We start from the raw sequence: 23,099 nt of genomic DNA on the forward strand, positions 1-23,099 counted from the left end.
TCAGGAGGCATGGGATCCAGGGAAATACGGCTGTGTGAATACAGAATTGGTTTGCCCATGGAAGATAGAGGGTGGTTGTAGCTGGAGCTTATTCTACCTGGAATTCAATGACCAATGGTGTTCGGCAGGGATCAATTCTGGGTCCCCTGCTCTTTTGTGATTTTTTTTTTAATAAATGACCTGGATGAGAAAGTAGAAGGGTAGGTTAGTAAGCTGCAGGAGGCATGAAGGTTGATGGTGTTGTGAATATTGTAGAAGGTTGTCATAGATTACAACAAGACATTAACAGGATGCAGAGCTGAGCTGAGAAGTGGCAGATGGAGTTCAGTCTGGGAAAGTGTGAAATGATTCACTTTGGAAGGTCAAATTTGAAGGCAGAATACAAAGTTCAAAGCAAATTTTATTATCAAGGTTCATGTATGTACATGAAGGAGGTGGAGGCCTTCTACAGTAAACTTCACAAAACTGTCACTTCAATACTGACACACAACTTCCTGGCTGTGCTCGGTGATTTTAATGCCCAGGTCAGGCTCGAAGATGTTCCATACTCATACCAAGACTTTACGAACAGAAATAGACAATATCTAGTTGATTTCATCCAGGAACACAGTCTCATTGCCGCCAACAAACAATTCAAGAAGCGAGCTGGTAAACTGTGGAGATATGAAAACAGAGCCTCCATCTACAGGAAACAGCTCGATTACATCCTCGTAAGAACAAAATGGCGTAATTGTGTGATCAACGCAAGCCTACAGCACCTTCAACTCGGTCAGTTCTGATCACGGAGCAGTGTCAATGCAAGTGAGACTGAGCCTGCGGCAACCCAAAGCCACAGGTCCCAAAGGGAAGATAGACTGGAAGGCATTCTCCTCACAACCTGTTCTTCAAGCCCAATACACAGTGGAGATGAGAAATCACTTTGGCCCACTGGAAAGGGGTGAGGAAGAGACTGCCACTGACCGCTATCAACGGCTCATAGATGCACACACAGATGCAACAAAGAGTTTGCCTACTGTGAAGCGAACCGAGAAGAGTCGGATCTCGAAACATCCTGACGTTGTCTCAGCAAGAAGTGTGGTCAATGCTTGTCATGCCGAACTTAGAAGGAGCGAAACAGAAGAGCTAAGAGACAGATTCAAGACAGCAAAGAAGAATCTCTTTGCCACCTACAACCGACTGAAGGAAGAGGAACTAACTGAGAGGATTAGAGAGGTAGAAGCTGCTAATGAAGACATGCAGCATGGAGAAGCATGGCGCCTAGTCAATGAGATCAGTAGATGGAAGAAGTCCCCATTAGGTCAAATAAGTGGTAAGACAGCAGAGGACCGTGTCCTGACATGGTTCACCCACTTTAAGAACCTGCTGGGAAGCTCTCCAGCGATCACAGAAGAAGAAGAGGACATACCCATGATACTAACTCAAGTCGACATCGATGATGGCCCATTCGCCATTGAGGAACTCAAGAAGGCCAAATATGCACTCAAACAGGGCAGGAACGCTGGACCAGATGGGGATACCATCAGATGTCCTGAAGAACTGTGACCTGGACGACATCTTGCTGGACATATGTAATACGGCATTGATGAAAGGCGACAAACCAGACAGTGGTCGCTCTCAAACATTATCCCAGTCCCCAAGTCTGGATCCCTCACAAAGACAGATAACTACTGCGGTATCAGCTTGACCTGCATCTTAGCAAAATTATACAATCGGATGATCTTGAACAGGATTCACACCGCCATTGACCCTAAGCTAAGATTCAATCAGAATGGTTTTCGGCAGAAGCGTACAACAGTGATGCAAATATTTGCTCTCCGTAGGATCATCGAGGAAGTCAAGAAGAACAACCTACCAGCCGTGCTTACTTACATCGATTTTCGCAAAGCTTTTGACTCCATTCACTGAGGTAAAATGTTGAAGATCCTGAAAGCTTACCATCTCATGCCAGACCATCTACTGAGAACAATAGAGTCCAGCTATACCAAAACCATGGCGAAAGTTGTATCACCAGACGGAGAAACAGCAGTGTTTGAGCTCCTAGCTGGTGTGCTGCAAGGAGACACTCTGGCATCCTACATCTTTATAATCGTCCTTGATTACGCTCTGCGTCAAGCTACCAAAGATCATGAGAAGCTTGGTTTTACCATAAAACCAGGGCGAACCAAAAGGGTCAGACCAGTTACGCTCACAGATCTTGATTTTGCAGATGACATAGTCCTGCTCTCTAACCAGATGTAGGAAGCACAGCAGCTACTGACAAAAGTGGAAATTGAGTACAATAAAGTTGGACTTCACCTAAACGCTAAAAAGACAGAGTACATGACGTTTAACTGCAACGAAGGTACTCTCAAGACCGTAAAGAATGATACCATTAAGAAAGTCTTTGACTACAAGTACCTCAGATCAAGAATGATGAGTTTGGAGGAGGACATAAAGATACAGAAGGTGGAGGACTATGAACGACATGAAGGTAATCTGGAAGTCGAGCCTGACCAGAGGGCTTAAAAAGAGGAATTTCATAGCAGACATAGAGTCCCTTCTCACGTACGGATGCGAGACGTGGACACTCACCAAGACGATGCGGAAGTCTCTAGATGGTTGCTATACACGAATGCTCCGGATGGCTCTTGACGTGAGTTGGCAACAGCACGTGACGAACGTTGAGCTCCATTACAACCTACCGATGCTCACCACTAAAATCGAGGCGAGAAGACTGCAACTAGCGGGGCACTGTCTACGCCACCCCAAGCTACCTGCCAGCTTAGTCATCATATGAGAGCCCAAGCACGGGAGGATGAACCCTGGGTGCCCTCCCAAGACTATGGTCAACACGCCCCTAGAAGACAGCAGTGCGGCTAATGTAGATGAACTGAACACACTGATGAGGGAGAGGGAGAAGTGGAGAGTCCTTCATCGTGCCCGACGCTGGCCCCCTAGGCCTGAGTTGACGTAGTAGTAGTAGTACATGTATGTCACCATATACAACCCTAAGATTCATTTTCTTGTGGGCATACTCAACAAATCTTTAGAATAGTAACCATAACAGGATAATTGAAAGATCGCCCAACTAGGGTATTCAGGCAGAGAGCAGAAGACAACAAACTGTAAATATAAATACAGTCGGCCCTCCTTATCCACGAGGGATTGGTTCCGGGACCCCTCGCGGATGCTCAAGTCCCTTATTCAATCTGTCTAAATGCGGTGGACCTTAGGACCCTGCAGAACCCCGGACCTTATTTAACCTGTCTTAGTGCGGTGGACCTTAGGACTCTGCAGAACCCCGGACCTTATTTAACCAGTCTCAGTGCGGTGGACATTAGGACCCAGCGGCGGAGCTCTGAATCCGCAGTGTTTCTGTTCATGAAAATAATCACCATCATGATTTAAAATAAAATGGAAATAATAAAGCGATTGGAAAGAGGTGAAACACTATCGGTCATTGGAAAAGCGTTAGGCTACAGTCAGTCAACGATTGAAACAATTTTAAAGAATAAAGTGAGAAAGGCCCTGCCCTGATGAAAGCTACAATAATTACTAAGCAACGCAGTGGTTTAATTATTGGGTTTTGGGGTTTTGGGTATTTGATCCTTCACATCAACCCGGCACGGGTGGAGAGCGTGCTCGGGAGCGGTCTGTCACTGGATCAAACACGGGAATTTCCGCTCCCGAGCCCGGCGCTGAAACATACGTTTCTTAAGTGTTTTATATGCATAAAGGTAAAATATATACTATATACCAAGACCAACGTTTGACTAACTGACGCTGAATAATACCGGATGTACCTGTTCCGACTTACTTAGTAAGAGAACTTCTGTTTTTTTTCGATCCCGATCCACGGTAACCTATGCACATCCTCCCATATACTTTAAATCATCTCTAGATTACTTATAATACCTAGTACAATGTAAATGCTATGTAAAATAGTTGTAATACTACATTGTTTAGGGAATAATGACAAGATAAAAAAGGTCTGTACATGTTCGAACAACAAGTGCTGGAAGAGCACTTCCAGGTTTTCTCTGCTCTCACAACACGCTGGAGGAGCTCAGCAGGTCAGGCAGCATCCGTGGAAACAATCAGTCAACGTTTCAGGCCGGAACCCTTCGTCAGGACTGAAGAGGGAAGGGGCAGAGGCCCTATAAAGAAGGTGGGGGGAGGGTGGGAAGGAGAAGGCTGGTAGGTTCCAGGTGAAAAACCAGTAAGGGGAAAGATAAAGGGGTGGGGGAAGGGAAGCAGGGAGGTGATAGGCAGGAAACGTGAAGAAGGAATAGGGGAAAACACAATGGGTAGTAGAAGGAAGCAGAACCAAGAGGGAGGTGATGGGCAGCTAGGGGAGGGGGCAGAGTGAAATAGGGATGGGGGGGAGGGAATTACCAGAAGTTGGAGAATTCTATGTTCATACCAAGGGGCTGGAGACTACCCCCAGCTCCCCTTCCCTCTTCAGTCCTGACGAAGGGTTCCGGCCCGAAACGTTGACTGATTGTTTCCACGAATGCTGCCTGACCTGCTGAGTTCCTCCAGCATATTGTGAGTGTTGCTTTGACCCCAGCATCTGCAGAGTATTTTGTGTTTCCAGATTTTCTCAATTCGCGGTTGGTTGAATTCGCACATGCGGAACTCTCGGATAAGGAGGGCCGACTGTATAAATAAATGGCAATAAATAACGAGATCATGAGAGGAAGAGTCCTTGAAAGTCAGTCCATTGGTTGTGGGAATATTTCAATGATGGGGCAAGTGAATTTATCCCCTTTTGTTCAAGAACCTGATGGTTGAGGTATAGGGTCTTGAACCTGGTGGTGCGAGCCCTGAGACTCTTGTACCTTCTACCTGATGGCAGTAGCGAGAAGAGAGCATGACCTTTGTGTTGGGGATCCCTGATAATGGATGCTGCTTTTCTTCGACAGTGTTTCATGTTGATGAGCTCAATGGTTGGGAGGACTTTACCCGGGCTGAATCCACTGCTTTTAGTACTACAGTATTTTCTGTTCAAGGGCATTAGTGCAGCCAGTCAATATACTCTCCACGACACGTCTATAGAAGTTTGTCAAAGTTTTAGATGTCATGCCGAATCTCCGCAGACTCCTAAGTAGAGGCACTGCCATGCTTTCTTCACAATTGCACTTGCAATTGGGCCCAGGACAGGTCCTCTGAAATAGTAACACCTCGGAACTTAAAGTTGCAAACCTTCTCCACCTCTAATCCTCCGATGAGGACTGGCTCATAGACCTCTGATTTCCGTCTCCTGAAGCCTGCAATCAGTTCCTTAATCTTGCTAATATTGAGTGAGAGATTGTTGTTATGACACCACTCAACCAGATTCTCAATCTCCCTACTACGTACAGGGTTATTGGCAGAGTTCTTGGCAATGTAGAGGAACAGAGGGATCTTGGGGTCCTTGTCTATAGATTCCTCAAAATTGCCACACTCATTGATAGGGTTGTTAAGAAGGTGTGTGGTGTATTGGCCTTCATTAGTTGAGGGATTGAGTTCAAGAGTCACAAGATAATTTGTGACTATAAAACCCTGGTTAGACCACACTTGGAATATTGTATTCAGTTCTGATCACCACATTAAGGGAAGGATGTGGAGTCTTTAGGATGAATATAGAAGAGGTTTACCAGAATGTTGCCTGGATTAGAGAGTGTGTATTAAGAGAATAGGTAGAGTGAGCTAGGGTTTTTCTTTTTGGAATGAAGGATGGTGAGATGTGACTTGACGGGGGTGCACTTGATGACAGGAAGCATTGACTGAGTGGATAGCCAGAGACTTTTTTCCAGAGAAGGAATGGTTTTTACAAGGGGACATAATTGTAAGGGAATTGGAGGAAAGTATAGGGGGGATATGTCAGAGTTATGTTTTTTACAGAGTGGTGGGTGAATGGTATGCCATGCCAGGGGGAGGTAGAGGTAGATACATTAGGGGCATTTAAGAAGCTCTTAGATAGGCACATGGTCGATTGAGAAATGGAGGGTATGTAGGAGGGAAGGGTTAGATTGCTCTCAGAGTAGGTTGAAAGGTTGGCATAGCATCATGGGCCAAAGGGCCCACAATGTTCTATGTTCTACTCGGGGACAATCAGCATGGCTTTGTTAAACTTGATCAAGTTTTTGAGGAGGGTGAGGAGTTTCAAAGGAGTTTGGTATGGGTAAGGCAGTGGACATTATCGAAGTTATCTTTAGTAAGGCATTTGAAAAGGTCCCTCATGGAACATTGATTCAGAAGGTAAACATGATTCAGACTCCGGATGAATTAGAAGTTTGGTTTCAGAACTGGCTTGCCCAGGGTGAGTGGAGGCCTAGTTACTCTAGCTGGAGGGCCATGACCAGTGGTGTTCTGCAAAAATCGGTTAGCGGGCCCTTTTTGTTTATTTAGTGATTTGGATGAAAATGTAGATGGGTGGATTAGCAAGCTTACATTGACACCAAGATTGATAGAGCTGTGGACAGTGTAAAGGATTATCAAAAGGCTAAAGACCATTTACAAACATGGGCAGAAAAGTGACAGATGGAATTTAATCTATGTAAGTATGAAGTGTTGCACTTTGGGAACTCAAAGGAGAAATTATACAGTTAATGGTCAACCACTTAATAGCTTTGAGGTACAGAAGTATCTTGGGGTCCAGGTTGTTAGTTCATTGCAAGCAGCTACCCAAGTAGATAAGATGGTAAAGAAGGTACCTTCATGGGTAGGAGTATTTGGGTATAACAGTAACACTAGCTGCAGCTAGTGATTCTTGAAGAGTCATTACTAATGCCTCCACAATCTCTTCAGCTGCCTCTTTCAGAAGCCCGGGGTGTCATCCATCTGATCTAGCTTCAGATTTTTCAGATTCCGAAGCACCATCTTCTTAATAATAGCAATGACGTTCATTTCTGCCCCCTGACACTCTTGTATTTCTGGCACTCTGCTAGTGTCTTCCACAGTGAAGACTGATGCAAAATGCTTGTTAAGTTTGTACACCATTTCTTTATCCCTCATTACTATCTCTCCAGTGTCTTTTTCTAGCAGTCCAATGTCCACTCTCTTCTACTCTTTATATTGTATGTCTGGAAAAGGCTTTTTGTATCTTCCTTTGTATTATTAGCTTGCCGGGCTTCATATTTCATCTTTTCCCTCTTTATGGCTTTTTTAGTTGCCTTCCATTCGTTTAAAAAATCTTTTACTGTCCCACTAATTTGTGCTATATTATATGCCCTCTCTTCTACTTTTATGCTGTCTTTGACTTCCTTTGTCAGCCACGGTTGCCCAGCCTCCCTTTAGAATACTTATTCATTTTTGGGATGTGTCTTTCCTGCACCTTCCAAATTGCTCACAGAAACTCCAACTCTGCCATCATCCCTGCTAGTGTCCCCTTCTAATCAACTTAGGCCAGCTCCTATCTCATGGCTCTGTAATTCCTTTTACTTCACTGCAATACTGATACATCCGATTTTAGCTTCTCTTTCTCAAACTGCTGGGTGAATTCTATTTTATTAATTCACAGCCTCCTAAATGTTATTTTGCTTTAAGCACCCTAATCAAATCTGGGTTATTAGATAACACCCAATCTAGAATTGCCATTCCCCTGCTGGGCTCAATCACAAACTGCTCTAAAAAGCAGCTTGCAAGTATTCTATAAATTCTCTCTCTTGGGATTCAGCACCAACCTGATTAGCCCAATCTACCTGCATATGGAAATCTTCCTTTTTACATGTCTTTTCTATCTTCCGTTGTAATTTGTAATCCACATCCTGGCAACTTGCTGAGACCTGTGTACCCTTGTAGTTTCTTAACTCTACCCACAATGATGCTACACCTTCCAATGCTATGTCACCTCTTTCTAAGGATTTGATTTCTTTTTTTTTGCCCACAGAGCTACCCCACCACTGTTTGTTTCCCTACCTATCCTTTTAATTCAATGAGTATCCTTAGATGTTAAGTTCCAAACTATGATCTTTTTTTCGGCCACAACTCTGCGATGCCCACAAAATCATGCCTGCCAATCTTTAAGTGCACAAGCAACACACATAAAAGTTGCTGGTGAACGCAGCAGGCCAGGCAGCATCTATAGGAAGAGGTACAGTCGACGTTTCAGGCCGAGACCCTTCGTCAGGACCAACTGAAAGAAGAGCTAGTAAGAGATTTGAGAGGGGGAGGGGGAGATCCAAAATGATAGGAGAAGACACGAGGGGGAGGGATGGAGCCAAGAGCTGGACAGTTGATTGGCAAAAAGGATATGAGAGGATCATGGGACAGGAGGCCCAGGGAGAAAGAAAAGGGGGAGGGGGGAGCCCAGAGGATGGGCAAGGGGTATAGTGAGAGGGACAGAGGGAGAAAAGCGAGAGAGAGAAAAAGAATATATGTATATAAATAATAAATAAATAAATAACGGATGGGGTACGAGGGGGAGGTGGGGCATTAGTGGAAGTTAGAGAAGTCAATGTTCATGCAATCAGGTTGGAGGCTACCCAGACGGAATATAAGGTGTTGTTCCTCCAACCTGAGTGTGGCTTCTTCTCTGGCGGACAGAGCGTAGGTGTTCAGCGAAACCATCTCCCAGTCTGCGTCGGGTCTCGCCAATATATAGAAGGCCGCATCGGGAGCACCGGACACAGTATATCACCCCAGCTGACTCACCTGGAAGGACTGTCTGGGGCCCTGAATGGTGGTAAGGGAAGAAGTGTAAGGGCATGTGTAGCATTTGTTCCGCTTACAAGGATAAGTGCCAGGAGGGAGATCGGTGGGGAGGGATGGGGGGGACTAATGGACAAGGGAGTCACGTTGGGAGCGATCCCTGCGAAAAGCGGGGGGGAGGGAGGGAAAGATGTGTTTAGTGGTGGGATTCCGATATCCCGTTGGAGGTGGCGGAAGTTACGGAAAATTATATGTTGGACCCGGAGGCTGGTGGGGTGGCAGGAGGATGGAGTGAGAGCAGATGTGCGTGAAATGGGGGAGATGCATTTGAGAGCAAAGTTGATGGTGGAGGAAGGGAAGCCCCTTTCTTTAAAAAAGGAGGACATCTCCTTCGTCCTGGAATGAAAAGCTTCATCCTGAGAGCAGATGCGGCAGAGACGGAGGAATTGCGAGAAGGGGATGGCATTTTTGCAAGAGACAGGGTGAGAAGAGGAATAGTCCAGGTAGCTGTGAGAGTCAGTAGGCTTATAGTAGACATCAGTAGATAAGCTGTCTCCAGAGATGGAGACAGAAAGATCGAGAAAGGGGAGGGAGGTGTCGGAAATGGACCAGGTAAACTTGAGGGCAGGGTGAAAGTTGGAGGCAAAGTTAATGAAGTCAATGAGCTCAGCATGCGTGCTGAGCGCCAATGCAGTCATCGATGTAGCAAAGGAAAAGTGGGGGACAGATACCAGAATAGGTTTGGAACATAGATTGTTCCACAAAGCCAACAAAAAGGCAGGTATATCTGGGACCCATATGGGTGCCCATGGCTACACCTTTAGTTTGGAGGAAGTGGGAGGAGCTAAAGGAGAAATTATTAAGAGTAAGGACTAATACCAAACCTTTAGTGCACAAGGTTGTTTACCTTATACCATATACTGCATTCAAATATTCATATACTGCCTTCAGGCCTGTATTTATCACCCTGTTACAGTTTAACTCATCTCACTGACTCCAATTTTGCTGTATTATCTGCTTTTACTTCCCCACAGTCTCAGTGTACACTGCATCTACTTGTATACCAACTGCCTCATTCTCATCCTGGTTCCCATCCCCCGCCTAATCAGCTTAAACCTCCCCCAACAGCTCTATCAATCCTGTCCCCTAGAATCTGAACCCTTGGGTTCAGATATAACCTGTTCGCTTTGTATAGATCATTCCATCCCCAGAAGAGATCCCAATGGTCTAGAAATCAGAAATCTGAAACCCTAACCCTGCACCACAAATTGATCTTTCAAATCATTCTATTCTTACCTTTACTATGCTCCTTAGTTCTCTATTCCCCTTGAGGGGCAATATTCTTTAAGTATCTGGTCCATCAACCCACCTCAGAATGTTATATTTCAGTAAAACTTGCTCTCATTTTCTAATCTGCAAGGATGTATACTCAACCTTACCATAGAGGTCCTTACCATTAACCCTATTATCCCTGGAACCAATCTTGTGAACCTTCTCTGAATTTGGCACCAGTGCAAGTACAAATCCCATTTCCAGAAAAGTTGGGATATTTTCCAAAATGCAATGAAAAGAAAAATCTGTGATATGTTACTTCATGTGAACCTTTATTTAACTGACAAAAGTACAAAGAAAAGTTTTTCAATAGTTTTACTGACCAACTTAATTGTATTTTGTAAACATACACAAATTTAGAACTTGATGGCTGCAACACACTCAACAAGAGTTGGGACAGAGTTAAAATAAGATTGAAAAGTGCACAGAATATTCAAGTAACACCGGTTTGGAAGACTCCACATTAAGCAGGCTAATTGGTAGCAGGTGAGGTATCATGACTGGGTATAAAAGTAGCGTCCATCAAAGACTCTGTCTTTGCAAGCAAGGATGGGTCATGGCTCACCCCTTTGTGCCAAATTTGTGAGAGAATTGTTAGTCAGTTCAAAAGGAACATTTCTCTACGCAAGGTTGCAGAGAATTTAGGTCTTTCAACATCTACAGTACATAATATTGTGAAAAGATTCAGAGAATTCAGAGACATCTCAGTGCATAAAGGGCAAGGTTGGAAACCACTGTTGAATGCGCATGATCTTCGAGCCCTCAGGCGGCACTGCCTAAGAAACCGTCATGCTACTGTGACAATTATAGCCACCTGGGCTCGGGAGTACTTTGGAAAACCATTGTCACTCAACACGGTCCATCGCTGCATCCAGAAATGCAACTTGAAACTGTATTATGCAAGGAAGAAGCCATACATCAACTCTCTGCAGAAACGCCGGTGAGTTCTCTGGGCCCGAGCTCATCTCAGATGGACTGAAAGACTGTGGAACCGTGTGCTGTGGTCAGATGTGTCCACATTTCAGCTAGTTTTCGGAAAAAACGGGCGTCGAGTTCTCTGTGCCAAAGATGAAAACGATCATCCAGATTGTTATCAGCGAAAGGTGCAAAAGCCAGCATCTGTGATGGTATGGGGGTGCATCAGTGCCCACGGCATGGGTGAGTTGCATGTGTGTGAAGGTACCATTGACTCTGAGGCGTATATTAGGATTTTAGAGAGACATATGTTGCCATCAAGGCGACGTCTCTTCCTGGGACGTCCATGCTTATTTCAGCAGGACAATACCAGACCACATTCTGCACGGGCTACAACAGTGTGGCTTTGTAGACACAGAGTGCATGTGCTTGACTGGCCTGCTGCCAGTCCAGATCTATCTCCTATTGAAAATGTATGGCGCATCATGAAGAGGAGAATCAGACAACGGAGACCACGGACTGTTGAGCAGCTGAAGTCTTATATCAAGCAAGAATGGACAAAATTTCCAATTGCAAATCTACTACAATTAGTATGCTCAGTTCCAAAAGGATTAAAAAGTGTTATTAAAAGTAAAGGTGATGTAACACAATGGTAAACATGCCTCTGTCCCAACTTTTGTTGAGTGTGTTGCAGCCATCAAATTCTAAATTTGTGTATGTTTACAAAATACGATTAAGTTGGTCAGTAAAACTATTGAAAATCTTTTCTTTGTACTTTTGTCAGTTAAAGGTTCACGTGAATTAACATATCACAGATTTTTGTTTTGCATTTTGGAAAATATCCCAACTTTTCTGGAAATAGGGTTTGAATTTTCCTACCTAGAGACCAATGCAGTATGCAGCATTCCAGATGTGGTCTCACCTGTATAGTTTTAAAAAGGCTTCTTTACTTTTGTTCCTCAGTACCCTTGCAATTTAGGCCAACATAGCATTTATCTTTTTGCTATGAGGTTGTATGCTAACTTCTTGTAAAAAGACATCAGTTAGTATTTTTCCTACTGAAGTAGATAAGCTGACACTTCAACACATTATTCTTGTATTTGCTATTTTTTCTCACCTATTTAATTTATCCATTTGAGGACTCAGTGTCATCCCCACAAGTTATTTTTCTTCACAGCCTACACCTTTCTATATATAGGTCAATGACACATATACAGAAAGGTGCTGGAAAAGAGCTAGTAATATCATGATGAATCTCACTTACCCTGCTCATGGACTGTTGGTCCCACTTCCATCAGGGAGGAGGCTACATAACATCTGTATCAGGACAACTAAGCTCAAAAACAGTTACTTTTCCCCAGCAGTAAAGCTAATCAACATCTCCACCTACTAACCCACCCCTCCACTCCCCCAACCACCACCTTGTGTACAGACACACATTCCCAAGCCTAGCATCACTTTATGGCCGTACAATCAATCTATGTAAGTATCTAAAGCTATCTGGAGCATTGTGGAAGGGGTGTGGGACAGGTGGCACAGAAGTGCCAAGGCAGACACACCCAGTCTTGAGATTCCAGGCAAGGTAATTAATTCCAAACAATTTGCTTATTGATCATTACCAAAGGTGTATCTGGTGCTTCCTGCTCCCTCCCCTCTCCCTTCCCCTTTTCCCAACCATGATTCCCCTCTCCCCTTCCCACTCTCAGTTCACAATGTGCTGAAACTGGAAAGGGTTCACTGGTGGTTCACGAAAATGTTTCCAGGATTGAATAGCTTGCCATGAAGAGCGTCTGATGGCTCTGGGTCTTTGTTCACTAGCATTCAGAAGAATGAATGACCTCATTGAAACCTATCAACTGGTGAAAGGCCTTGATAGAGTGGATGTGGAGAGGATGTTTCCTATGGTAGAGGAGTCTAAGACCAGAGGACACAGCCTCAGAATAGAGGGTCATCCTTTTAGAATGGAGATGAAGAGGAGTTTCTTTAGCTGGAGGGTGGAATTCTTGCCACAGGTAGCTATGAAGCCAAGCCTGTATGTACATTTAATGCAGAAGTTGATAGATTCTTGATTGGTCAGGGCACGAAGGGATATGGGGAGAAGGCAGGAGATTGAGGCTGAGAAGAAAATTGGATCAGCCATGATGAAATGGTAGAGCAGACTTGATGAGACAAATGGTCTCATTCTGCTCCTATATCTTATGGTCTAATAGAGACCCATATCAGAATCAGGTTTATCATCACCCACGTATGTCATGAAATCAGTTTTTTTTTTGTGGCAGCAGTACGGTGTAATACATAAAATTACTACAGTACTGTGCAAAAGTCTTCTGCACCCTAGCTATATAGATATGCCTAAGACTTTCACAGTACAGTATTTGTGATTTTCATTATTATTCCGTTCTTTATCTTGTGTTTTCTTTGTGCTGCATTGGATCCGGAATAACAGTTATTTCATTCTCTTTTACACTTATGTACTGGAAATGACATTAAACTATCTTGAATCTTTAATAACGTTCTTTGTGTTATCTGCTAATTTGGCTCAATTATACTCAGTCTGGTCATCTCATTCATTTACAGTAAATGAATGGGAACTTGCTGAGGCGCACCACTAATCCTAAAAATTACACATTTATCTTAATTCTGTCATTTCTGTTGGTGAACAAATCATTTGCATGCCACAAGCTTTTAGCTTAACTTTATATTAAATTTCAATGAATGTCTTTTGTACGCCTAAGTACAGTACAGCTGTTGGTCCCCATTTGCTTGTTGCACCCTCAAAAGAAAAAGTAGTATATTTCCCTTTCATAAAGCCATGTTGATTCTGCTTAAATATGCATGTTCAAAATGTTCTGCTTCCCCTTCCAGAATGACTCTGCCACCTTCTCAATGACAGATATCAGGTTAACTGGTCTGCTGTTTTTACTGTCTCCCTTCAGTTTGAATAAGGGGACTACATCTGCAATTTTCCAGTCCTCTAGGACCTCTCCAGGATCAATATGTCTGCAAAGATCATGATCAACAAATGCACCATCTGTGCAGATCCTTCTTTTGAGACCTGTAGATACAGGCTGTTACTTCCAGGGGATTTGTTAGGCTTTTGCCTGATAGATTTTGCCTGATAAAACTCCCGTGTTTGTGTATGATTTTAACTTCTGCCCTTGTTCTCCTGGATTTTCTATTGTTCTTGGGATGATATTAATTTCCCTCAGATTCAAGACATCTGTTCATAGTTTCTGCCATTTCATGATTTCCCATTATTAATTCCCAGTCTCTTTCTTTAGGGAATTTTATGAATTAGGGCATCCAAATGTCACACCAAAAATGTGCTGAAGGTTCTGAGCAGCTGTTATGCCTTTGGGTCAGGTTTCAGAGTTGATCTCTTCAACCATCTTTTATTCTGTCAATATCCGTCTTTGTGAGGATTTGCCTTCTTCCCTTCTTCCTCCCCAACAGGATCCAGCCTATTGAGTTTACTTTCTAACTGGAAGGCTATCTGTTGGGGAGGGGAGTGTGGAAATCAGAAGGACATTTGGAAATGCCTTCCTTCTAGTTCCACCAAAAGTACTTCCCACTATCTTCCCAGTTTGAAGTAAATGTCAAGACCTTTGTTGCTACCCCTGCAGTTACTTGGTGTTGCAGTGTGAAGTCACAGAGAAAACACTGCGAAAGGCGTTTCCTTCCATCTTGGTATATAGGGAGTATCAAAATTAACAATTCTGTTTGCAAGATGTTGATTCATTGTCTTTTATTCATGTGGATTAATTTTGGATTACTTTGCTCACAACTTTCTATAACAGATTTGATTAAATTAATCTCAGTATTGGAACAAACTTCTGAGTATTTTTCTTTGTAGTTTGTATTTTAAAATCCTTAATTAAGTTCATGTGAAAACTTTCAACAGCATGTAAGTAATTTGACTTCTATTTTCAAAATATTATTTGTTTTTGTTTTTAAGATAACAGCATCTAAGCCTGCAGTAATGGCAACCCAGGCTGCCTTTGTGGTAACAGATTGCAATGAGCAGGGAGAGACTGATCGACATTCAATAGAACACACCGCTAATCAAAACCAGCAAGACCGTTTTTCAGAAGAGAAATCAAAGCCGACTGTGGCTGTACATAGCCTGTTGTGTAATGGTACGGCCAGTACTGACCATAAGCTAGAACTGGACAAAGGTACAATTCAAAGGGAAGAGGCTATCAGGACTGGTAAAGTAGGAAGCAATAACCAAGGCAAGATAATTGCAAAAACTGGTGTCCATTCTGAGCACAACAGAGATGACTCTTTCAATTCAGCTCAAGAAGTTGAATTTAAAGACAGCCAAATGATTTCTAGGGATGGAGGAATTCATCCTGATGAAGGCCAGAACTCTACAGCTGAAGGTGAACCCTTGCAGAAGCAGCAACATATGAGTGATAAATGTTTGCTCTCAGCACAACTAGGGAGCTTGAGTTCTGTGCAAAAACACAAAGAGATTAAATCTTCTGTTGATTGCTTTAATGATATAGCTAGTCCAATCACAACTGGTGAAGTGCTTTCAGTCAAAGATGGGGATGCTTTATTTAAGTCAGTGGAATATACAAATCTTGTAATAGATGGGTTTAAAGATAAACTTCATGACCAAGAAGAAAATGGCTTTTGTAAGTGTATTGAAGGTGAGACAGATAAGGAACTACCTGATTCTAGCATTTCGTATGAACGTGTAAAGGAATTGCTTCATGCTGCAGTATCAGAGCAAGAAAACTGTGCCAATAATGTTATAACTGATGGGTGTGAAGTGGGCTACATTTCTGAGATGATGCAGAGAAAGATTCAGGAACAGAGCAACCTTTCAGAACTAAGTGGATTCAGAAATGGAGATTTGATTCACATCTTAACAGTTGGTGACAATTCACTCCATACCAAGAAGGTTGAAGGCAAACCTTCCCTTCTCCGGCAAAGCCGCATCCCAGTGCTTGCATCTGATGCGGAAATTACCTCTGAGTCATCAGCTCCTGTCTCAGCTAAAGAGAAACTCCTTCAAAAGAAGGCTCATCAAACAGACTTAACAAGACAGTTAGTTGAAAAGAGACAACACACACTCAGAACGTCTCTTCTGGGTGATCTGTCATCTACTTCTGAAAAATCCCCAGAAGAAAAAATGTCTGTCCCATCAATGACTTTGTCAGATGATGGAAGCCCTTCTGGACCTTTGACAAAACCTGGAAATGAGCTACAATCGGACAAACAGACTGATGAGGAATCTCTTCTAACCAGCCTTCAGTCCCGAAGAAGTAAAATCCCAAGACCGGTTTCATTGACCAACACAGAACAAGCCCCTACTTCAACATCAGCCCAATTAGTCCCAAGGCCACCTCCAGGCAAGCCGCCAACTAGACCAAGTGTGGAGGTCCGGTAAGTGCTTTCTCACAATGACTTCATTTCAGGATATACATTAAAGAATGAATCAAGTTTGAATGCCAACTTGAATTAATGTAACTAAGTTCCTTAAAGTAACTTCCAAGCACGGTGTAAGCTCATGAGACAATGGTCACACGGGCATTCACTTCAACTTAGCTATTTATCATTTTAGTTGATTACTGTGCCCAAATCTGAACTGTTGTGTTAAATGTTGACATTTCCTTGCCTTATCTCCCTCCCCACAGATGCTGCTGAAATCCTCCGGCAGATTTGTTGCTCCAGATTCCAGCATCTTTTGTATTTGATTCTTGTTCAGTTCCATTTTCCTGTTGTTTTTACATAGACCTGGAAAACAAAGATTGTTGATGTTGTATTTGCTCTGGTGAAGGAAAATTTCCATTGATACTTAGTCTATCAAGACTCTAATGTCTAATGTCAGAATGAGGTAGTAAATTGGATTAGACATTGGCTTTGTGGGAGAATGTCCTGGGTATGACTCTAAACTGCAACCGGTGATGAGGCTCTGATTGGGGACTTCCAGTGCTTTGGGGAAAGTGGAGTTACCCCTTAGTCATTCGTTGCTCCCAGGGCCACTCTGACCCAAAACGGTAGCACCTGCAAGGGTTCCTGCTCAGGATATGAGCGAAGTCCAACAGCAGATCTGGTAGGTTCAGTAACTGAACTTATGACAGAGAAGGCAGATGAGCTAGGACCTCAAATGTCACTGGCTATAGTACAGATGGATGAGCATTTAGGAAGAGAAATGGCAAAATAGTTCGCCCAACGGTAGGTAATAGCAAACCATCATTGCTAGATACTAGGTTTCCTATAATCTATTTGCTAAGAAAACCATGGTCAAACTCTCAAAATTTATCACACAACAACAGCGTCAGGAGGATCTTCAAGACAAGTCTGAAGATGCTTCGCTCGGTGGGGTTGATTCTGGTCAGCAGGAGATCCCCATCCGTCATCAAGCTACTGCTCACAAAATTCAAGTAATACAAAAGAAAATTATTGCCACTTGGAACGTAAGAACCCTATATCAAGCAGGAAGATTGGACAATGTGATAACTGAAGTGGAAAGACTAAAGATTAACATCATGGGAATTAGCGAAGTTCATTGGATAGGTGCTGAAACATGTCAGAATAGAAATAAAACACTAATTTATTCTTGTGGAACATCCCATACTAATGGAGTAGGAATTCTTATGGATGAAAACATGGCAAAAAGTGTTTTAGGACATTGGGCAATATCAGAAAGAGTGTTCCTTGTTAGATTCAGAGGACAACCATTTGATTTAGCATTTGTACAGGTATATGCACCAACAACAGTTGGAACAAATGAGGATATAGATAAATTCTATGAAGAGCTTCAACAAGCAAAAAATGGATGCAAATTTCAAGATATTGTTATTGTCATGGGAGATCTAAATGCTAAAGTAGGACAAGGTGCTGATGGAAATACCAAAGGAAAATTTGGACTAGGGGAAAGAAATGAAAGAGGTGAGAAATGGGTAGAGTGGTGCAAGATGAATAATCAGATCTTTATGAATACCTACTTTAAAAACCATCCAAGACGCTTGTGGACTTGGAAAAGTCCGGGTGATAACACTAGAAATCAAATTGACTTTATTACTATAAACCAAAGATTTAGAAACTCAGTGACTTAATGCAAAACATATCCAGGTGCAGACTGTAAGAGTGACCATAACCCAGTAGTATGTCATGTAAAAGTAAAACTTAATAAAACTAAAGAAGTAAAAACCTGAACAATCCCTTGACTACTTGCAATTAATTAAAGAAGAAAACTTAAGACAAAGATTTACAATTGAAGTAAGGAATAGATTTCAAAGTCTAGAAATAGAATCTGTTGAAGATGATAGCAATCATGTAGAAATGAAATTTAACTCTCTAAAAGATGCCTTGGTAGAATCAGCAAAGTTAGTGATTCCTAAAAAAGAAAAAAGCACAAAGAATAAATGGATGACAGATGAAATCAAAAATCTAATGGAAGAAAGTAGACAGAAGAAAGCAAATCCTATAGAATATCAGTCCTTAGGTAAAAAAAGTTAAAAGCTGGTGTCAAGAAGCCAAAGAAGAATGGTTAAACCAGGAATGTGAGCAAATAGAAAGAATCCCTATTACTGATCCAAAAAGGTGACATCAACAAATCAAGAATATCACTGGTAAAAAGCTCCCCTGTTTTTCAGGTGGATGTTTGAAAGCAAAGGACGGTACCATTATCATGGAAAAAGATGAGATTATGAACAGAGGGACTGAGTATATTCAGAAATTGTTTAAAGATGATCGAGGTGAAAAACCAGAAATTAAGAAACACATTGAAGGTCCAAGTATTTTAAAACCTGAAGTTCGTAATGCAATAAATAAGGTGAAGAAAGGAAAGGAAGCAGGTCCTGATGAATTAGTAGTAGAACAAATTATCACCCTTGAAGATTATGGATTTGAAAAACTTACTGATTTGATCAATGATATTAATGGGACTGGAATAATACCAGAAGAGATGAAAAAAAAAATCAAAATTTATCACTCTTCCTAAGAAACCTGGAGCAATAGAATGTGAATTTCATAGGATCATACACTTAATGAGTCATATCACCAAGATACTTCTAAGAATTTTGATGACAAGAGCTAAAAGTAAGATACAAGCTGAAATAGGTAAAGAACAATGTGGTTTTGTGAAAGACAAAGGTACAAGAAACGCAATATTGATGTTAAGGATACTATCAGAACGAGCTATTCAAGTGTAAAAAGATTTGTTTGTTTTATCAGCTACACAAAAGCATTTGATAAAGTGAAGCACAATAAGTTATTTGAAATATTACAAAAAACTCTAGATCTAGATTCGAAAGACCTCCGCCTAATCAGAAACCTATACTGGAAACAAACTGCCGCTGTAAGAATAGATGGAGAAGTGAGTTAGTTTATGAAAATCAAGGGAGGCATTAGACAAGGGTGTGTTTTCTCCCCTGATTTATTTAATGTGTACAGTGAAACAATATTACAAAAAGTAAGGGACATCTTGGGAATCAAAGTTGGCGGTGAAAACGTCAATAATTTCAGATGACACTGTGTTAATTGCAAGTACGGAGGAAGAACTACAAAACTTAATTGATATAATTGTTGAAGAAAGTGCAAAAATGGGTTTACCTATCAATTGCAAAATGATAATGTATGGTGATATCCAAAAAGAAGGAGAATCCTATCTGCAGGCTGAGAATAAACTGGGAAGACATAAAACAAGTACAGAACTTTTGCTACTTAGGAAGCTGGGTGATATCGGATAGCAGGTGCGACATGGACATCAAAAGAAGAATAGGGATGGCAAAAGACACCTTTACGAGAATGAAGAGTATACTAACCAATACTAAACTAGGCATGACAACCCATCTCAGAATACTGAAGTGTAACATTTATCCAGTTATGTTATATAGCTCAGAATGTTGGGACAATATCTAGTAACGTGAGGAAACAAATTGAAGCAGCAAAGATGTGGTTTTTGAGGAGGATGCAAAGAATATCATGGATGAAACGAATATCTACAAGGATGAAACGAATATCTAACAAGGATGTTATGAACAGAGCAAACGCAAAAAGAGAAATAATGTATGAGATCATGAAAAGGCAAAGTAACTTCATTGGACATGTGATTAGGAAAGAGGAGTTAGAATGCACAGTAATTATGGGAAAGATTGAAGGGAAGAAAGCAAGAGGAAGACAAAGACAAATGATGATGGAGACAGCAGCCAGAGAAATGGAAGTGAATACCAATGAATTGATCTCCACTTGACCCGAAACAGGAGTGTGTGGGCCATGGCAGTCAAAGCTCAAACTGGGCATGGCACCTGATGATGATGATGATTTGTGGGAGAAGCCAGAGGGTGACGATAAATGGTTGCCTCGATGACTGGAGGCCTGCGGTTACTGGATTGCCACAAGGATCTGTGCTGGGTCCATTGTTGTTTGACATCTGTATCAATGATCAAGGATGATAATGTGGTTAACTGGATGAGCAAATTTGCAGATGACACCAAGATTGGGGATGTGGTGGACAGCGAGGAAGACTATCAGAGCTTGCAGCGGGATCTGGACCAGCTGGAAAAATGGCAATTGGAATTTAATTCGGACAAGTGCGAGGTTTTGCACATTAATAGGATTAACCAGGGTAGGTCTTGCACAGTGAGTGGTAGGGCATTGAGGAGCGTGGTAGAACAAAAGGATCTGGGAACAGTGGTCCATTATTAATCGAAACTGGTGTCACAGGTAGATAGGTTCATAAAGAAAACTTTTGAAACATTGGCCTCATCAATCAAAGTACAGGAAATGGGATATTATGTTGAAGTTGTATACGACATTGGTGAGGTCTAATTTGGTATATTGTGTGGCGCTTTGGTCACCTACTTGCAAATTTACAAGTATGTTGCCAGGTCTAGAGGACCTGAGTTATAAGGAAAAATTGAATAGGTTAGGACTTTATTCCTTGGAATGTGGAAGATAGAGAGGAGACGATAGAAGTATACAAAATTATAAAGTGTAAACGTAAGCAGGCTTTTTCCACTGAGGTTGGGTGGCTCTACAACTAGAGGTCATGTGTTAAGGGTGAAAGGTGAACAGTTTAAGGAGAACATGAAGGGAAACTTCCACTCAGAGGATGGTGAGAGTGTGGAATGAGCTGCCAGCACATGTGCTGCATGCGAGTTCAATTTCAACTTTTCAGAGAAGTTTGGATAGGTATTTAGAGGATGGGGGAGTGGAGGGTTATGACCCCAGTGCAAGTCATTGGGAGTAGGCAGTTTAAATGGTTCGGCACAGTCTAGATGGGCCAAAGGACCTGTTTCTATGCTGTACTTTTCCATGACACTATAACTCTAGTAGGATAGTGAGCTGATTTTTGTATTAAATAAGGAATGTGTATTAGTGAGGACGTGAGGAGAACCCAAGCTCACTTTGCACTCATTTTGTTGGTTCAATTATATTCATGTAATGGTGGAGATGGGAATTTGCTTCAATGTCTTATTCCAACAGCAGCACCTCCCACTGTGCAGCGGTTCTCTGGATGCTGTCTCAGGCTTAATTATGATGATGAATGAGTGTGTGCATGCAGTTCAAGTACTGTCCTTAGCCCCATCTCTACATTGAGCCCATTTAGTGTCATTTGTCTTGTGTTCTGTCTTCTAATGTATATTTTCCATGTATTATCATTTCCAGGTTACGACGATACAGAGTTGTTGGAAGTGGTAGCTCCGACTCTGATCTACTAACCCATCTTGCTCAAATCCTTCAAAATGGATCCCAAAAGACCAGAAGCCCCCCACAATCCAAAAGCCCACAATCTCCTCGAAGTCCCAAAACTCCACCCAAAAGTCCAGTGATCCCCCGACGGAGTCCTAGCGCTTCGCCAAGAAGCACCTCACTGCCACGCACTGCCAGTTCCTCCTCTTCACGTGGCCGTCCATACACAGACCAGAGAAGCTCATCACCACATTTTGCTAGGAGCCACTCCCCTCCCAGTTACTCTGGGTCCTCGCCCTCCCGGAGAAGCTTTTTGCAGGAGCATGGCTGTGGTAAACAGGGCAAAAATAGCTTGAAGGGACCTGGGAGTCCTCACCACTTGTGTCAAAGCAAATCCACAAAGGGAAAGTGCTCAGGCAGAGATGGCAAAATGTCAAGTAAACTCAGCAGATAATAATTTCTACAGTCACTCTCCACTTGTTCTCCTCTCCACTACCCGAGTGCTCTCCCTCTTCGACCAACCCCCTTCCCCTACATTCTCTCCCCGTTTGCATGTTGCCCCATATTTAGAAAGTATTTCTGACTGGACAAGATCTTTGTGATTTTTGAACAGATACCGCTTTATATAAAATTGATATAATTGCACAGTAATTAATTCTGTGCAATATGCTGCTAGATTTTATTTTGGCTTCTGCTGCCTTGAGCTACTTGAGTAGGAAATACTAGGCCAGTACTTCCACCTTTATCTTGTGTACAGTGTCCTCCTTCAAGACGTGACCTTTCCTTGTGCCATTTGCAATTGAGGGAGACCTCAGGATCATAATTAGTAGGAAGGCTGCTGTAGTATTTTTAATCGCCAATGTTTTTGCCATCTTTTTATGATAATGTCAACTGTGAGTTTTTTAATGTACAGTGTGTCTAGATATAAATAAAATTTAAGTAACTGAATTGATTCACGATTCATAGGAAGTAGTTAAAATCAAAGTAGAGTGCAAATGTTTGTTGCATACTGACATCTGACATGAGTGGTGTAGTTTTCCTGTCTTATAGAATTAGAAGGCAAAATCTCAAATTACCTCTATTAAAATGAAATGAAATATTAGTTCTTTGAAAATGAGCATGAATAGTGATGTGGTGGTGGCGGGTTAGGAGGGCGTTTGACTGGGGTGGGTAGGATGCCGGGGGGTGGGCAGGTGGGGAATGGGGGTGATCAATAGACCTCTATTTGTCCCCATTATTCTAAGTCCAGTCCCAATAGCACACTCTAGGCTCAAAAGCAACTTTAGATGTAACCCCTTCTTTCTAAAATAAACAAAATAGGGAAACCTCTACTTTATGTGTTTACTAATCTACCTTCCTTGTTACCACTGTAACATCAGACATCATGCAAACACATAATCAAGAGGAGGAAAATTAATAAGCCATTGATTTGGTAGTGATAAATCAACAAAATTAAGATAAAGCATTTAAAGTGTAATAATTTTGCATAAACTAATACCAATCAGCATTTGAATACCATGTGCCTGTCTAAAGCGTGTTAATGTATCTTGACTCCATATTACTTTGCTGCCAAGGCAAAATCTGTGGTT

At 42.1% G+C, this 23,099-nt stretch overlaps 1 protein-coding gene across 4 annotated transcripts in view; it reads left to right on the plus strand.

Moving 5' to 3' along the window:
- The window catches only part of LOC134349599 (tau-tubulin kinase 2-like), a 350,526-nt gene extending 327,866 nt beyond the window's left edge, over positions 1-22,660 (plus strand). For all 4 annotated transcript variants that reach the window (XM_063054164.1, XM_063054174.1, XM_063054168.1 and 1 more), the window contains 2 exons: positions 14,816-16,254; positions 21,487-22,660. In XM_063054164.1, coding sequence (XP_062910234.1) covers positions 14,816-16,254; positions 21,487-21,964 — 1,917 coding nt within the window. In that variant the 3' untranslated portion in view covers positions 21,965-22,660. The remainder of the gene's footprint in view (positions 1-14,815; positions 16,255-21,486) is intronic.
- Positions 22,661-23,099: the final 439 nt, after the last annotated feature.

Source organism: Mobula hypostoma, chromosome 1, assembly GCF_963921235.1.
Source record: "Mobula hypostoma chromosome 1, sMobHyp1.1, whole genome shotgun sequence".
In the NCBI taxonomy this organism is placed as follows: domain Eukaryota; kingdom Metazoa; phylum Chordata; class Chondrichthyes; order Myliobatiformes; family Myliobatidae; genus Mobula; species Mobula hypostoma.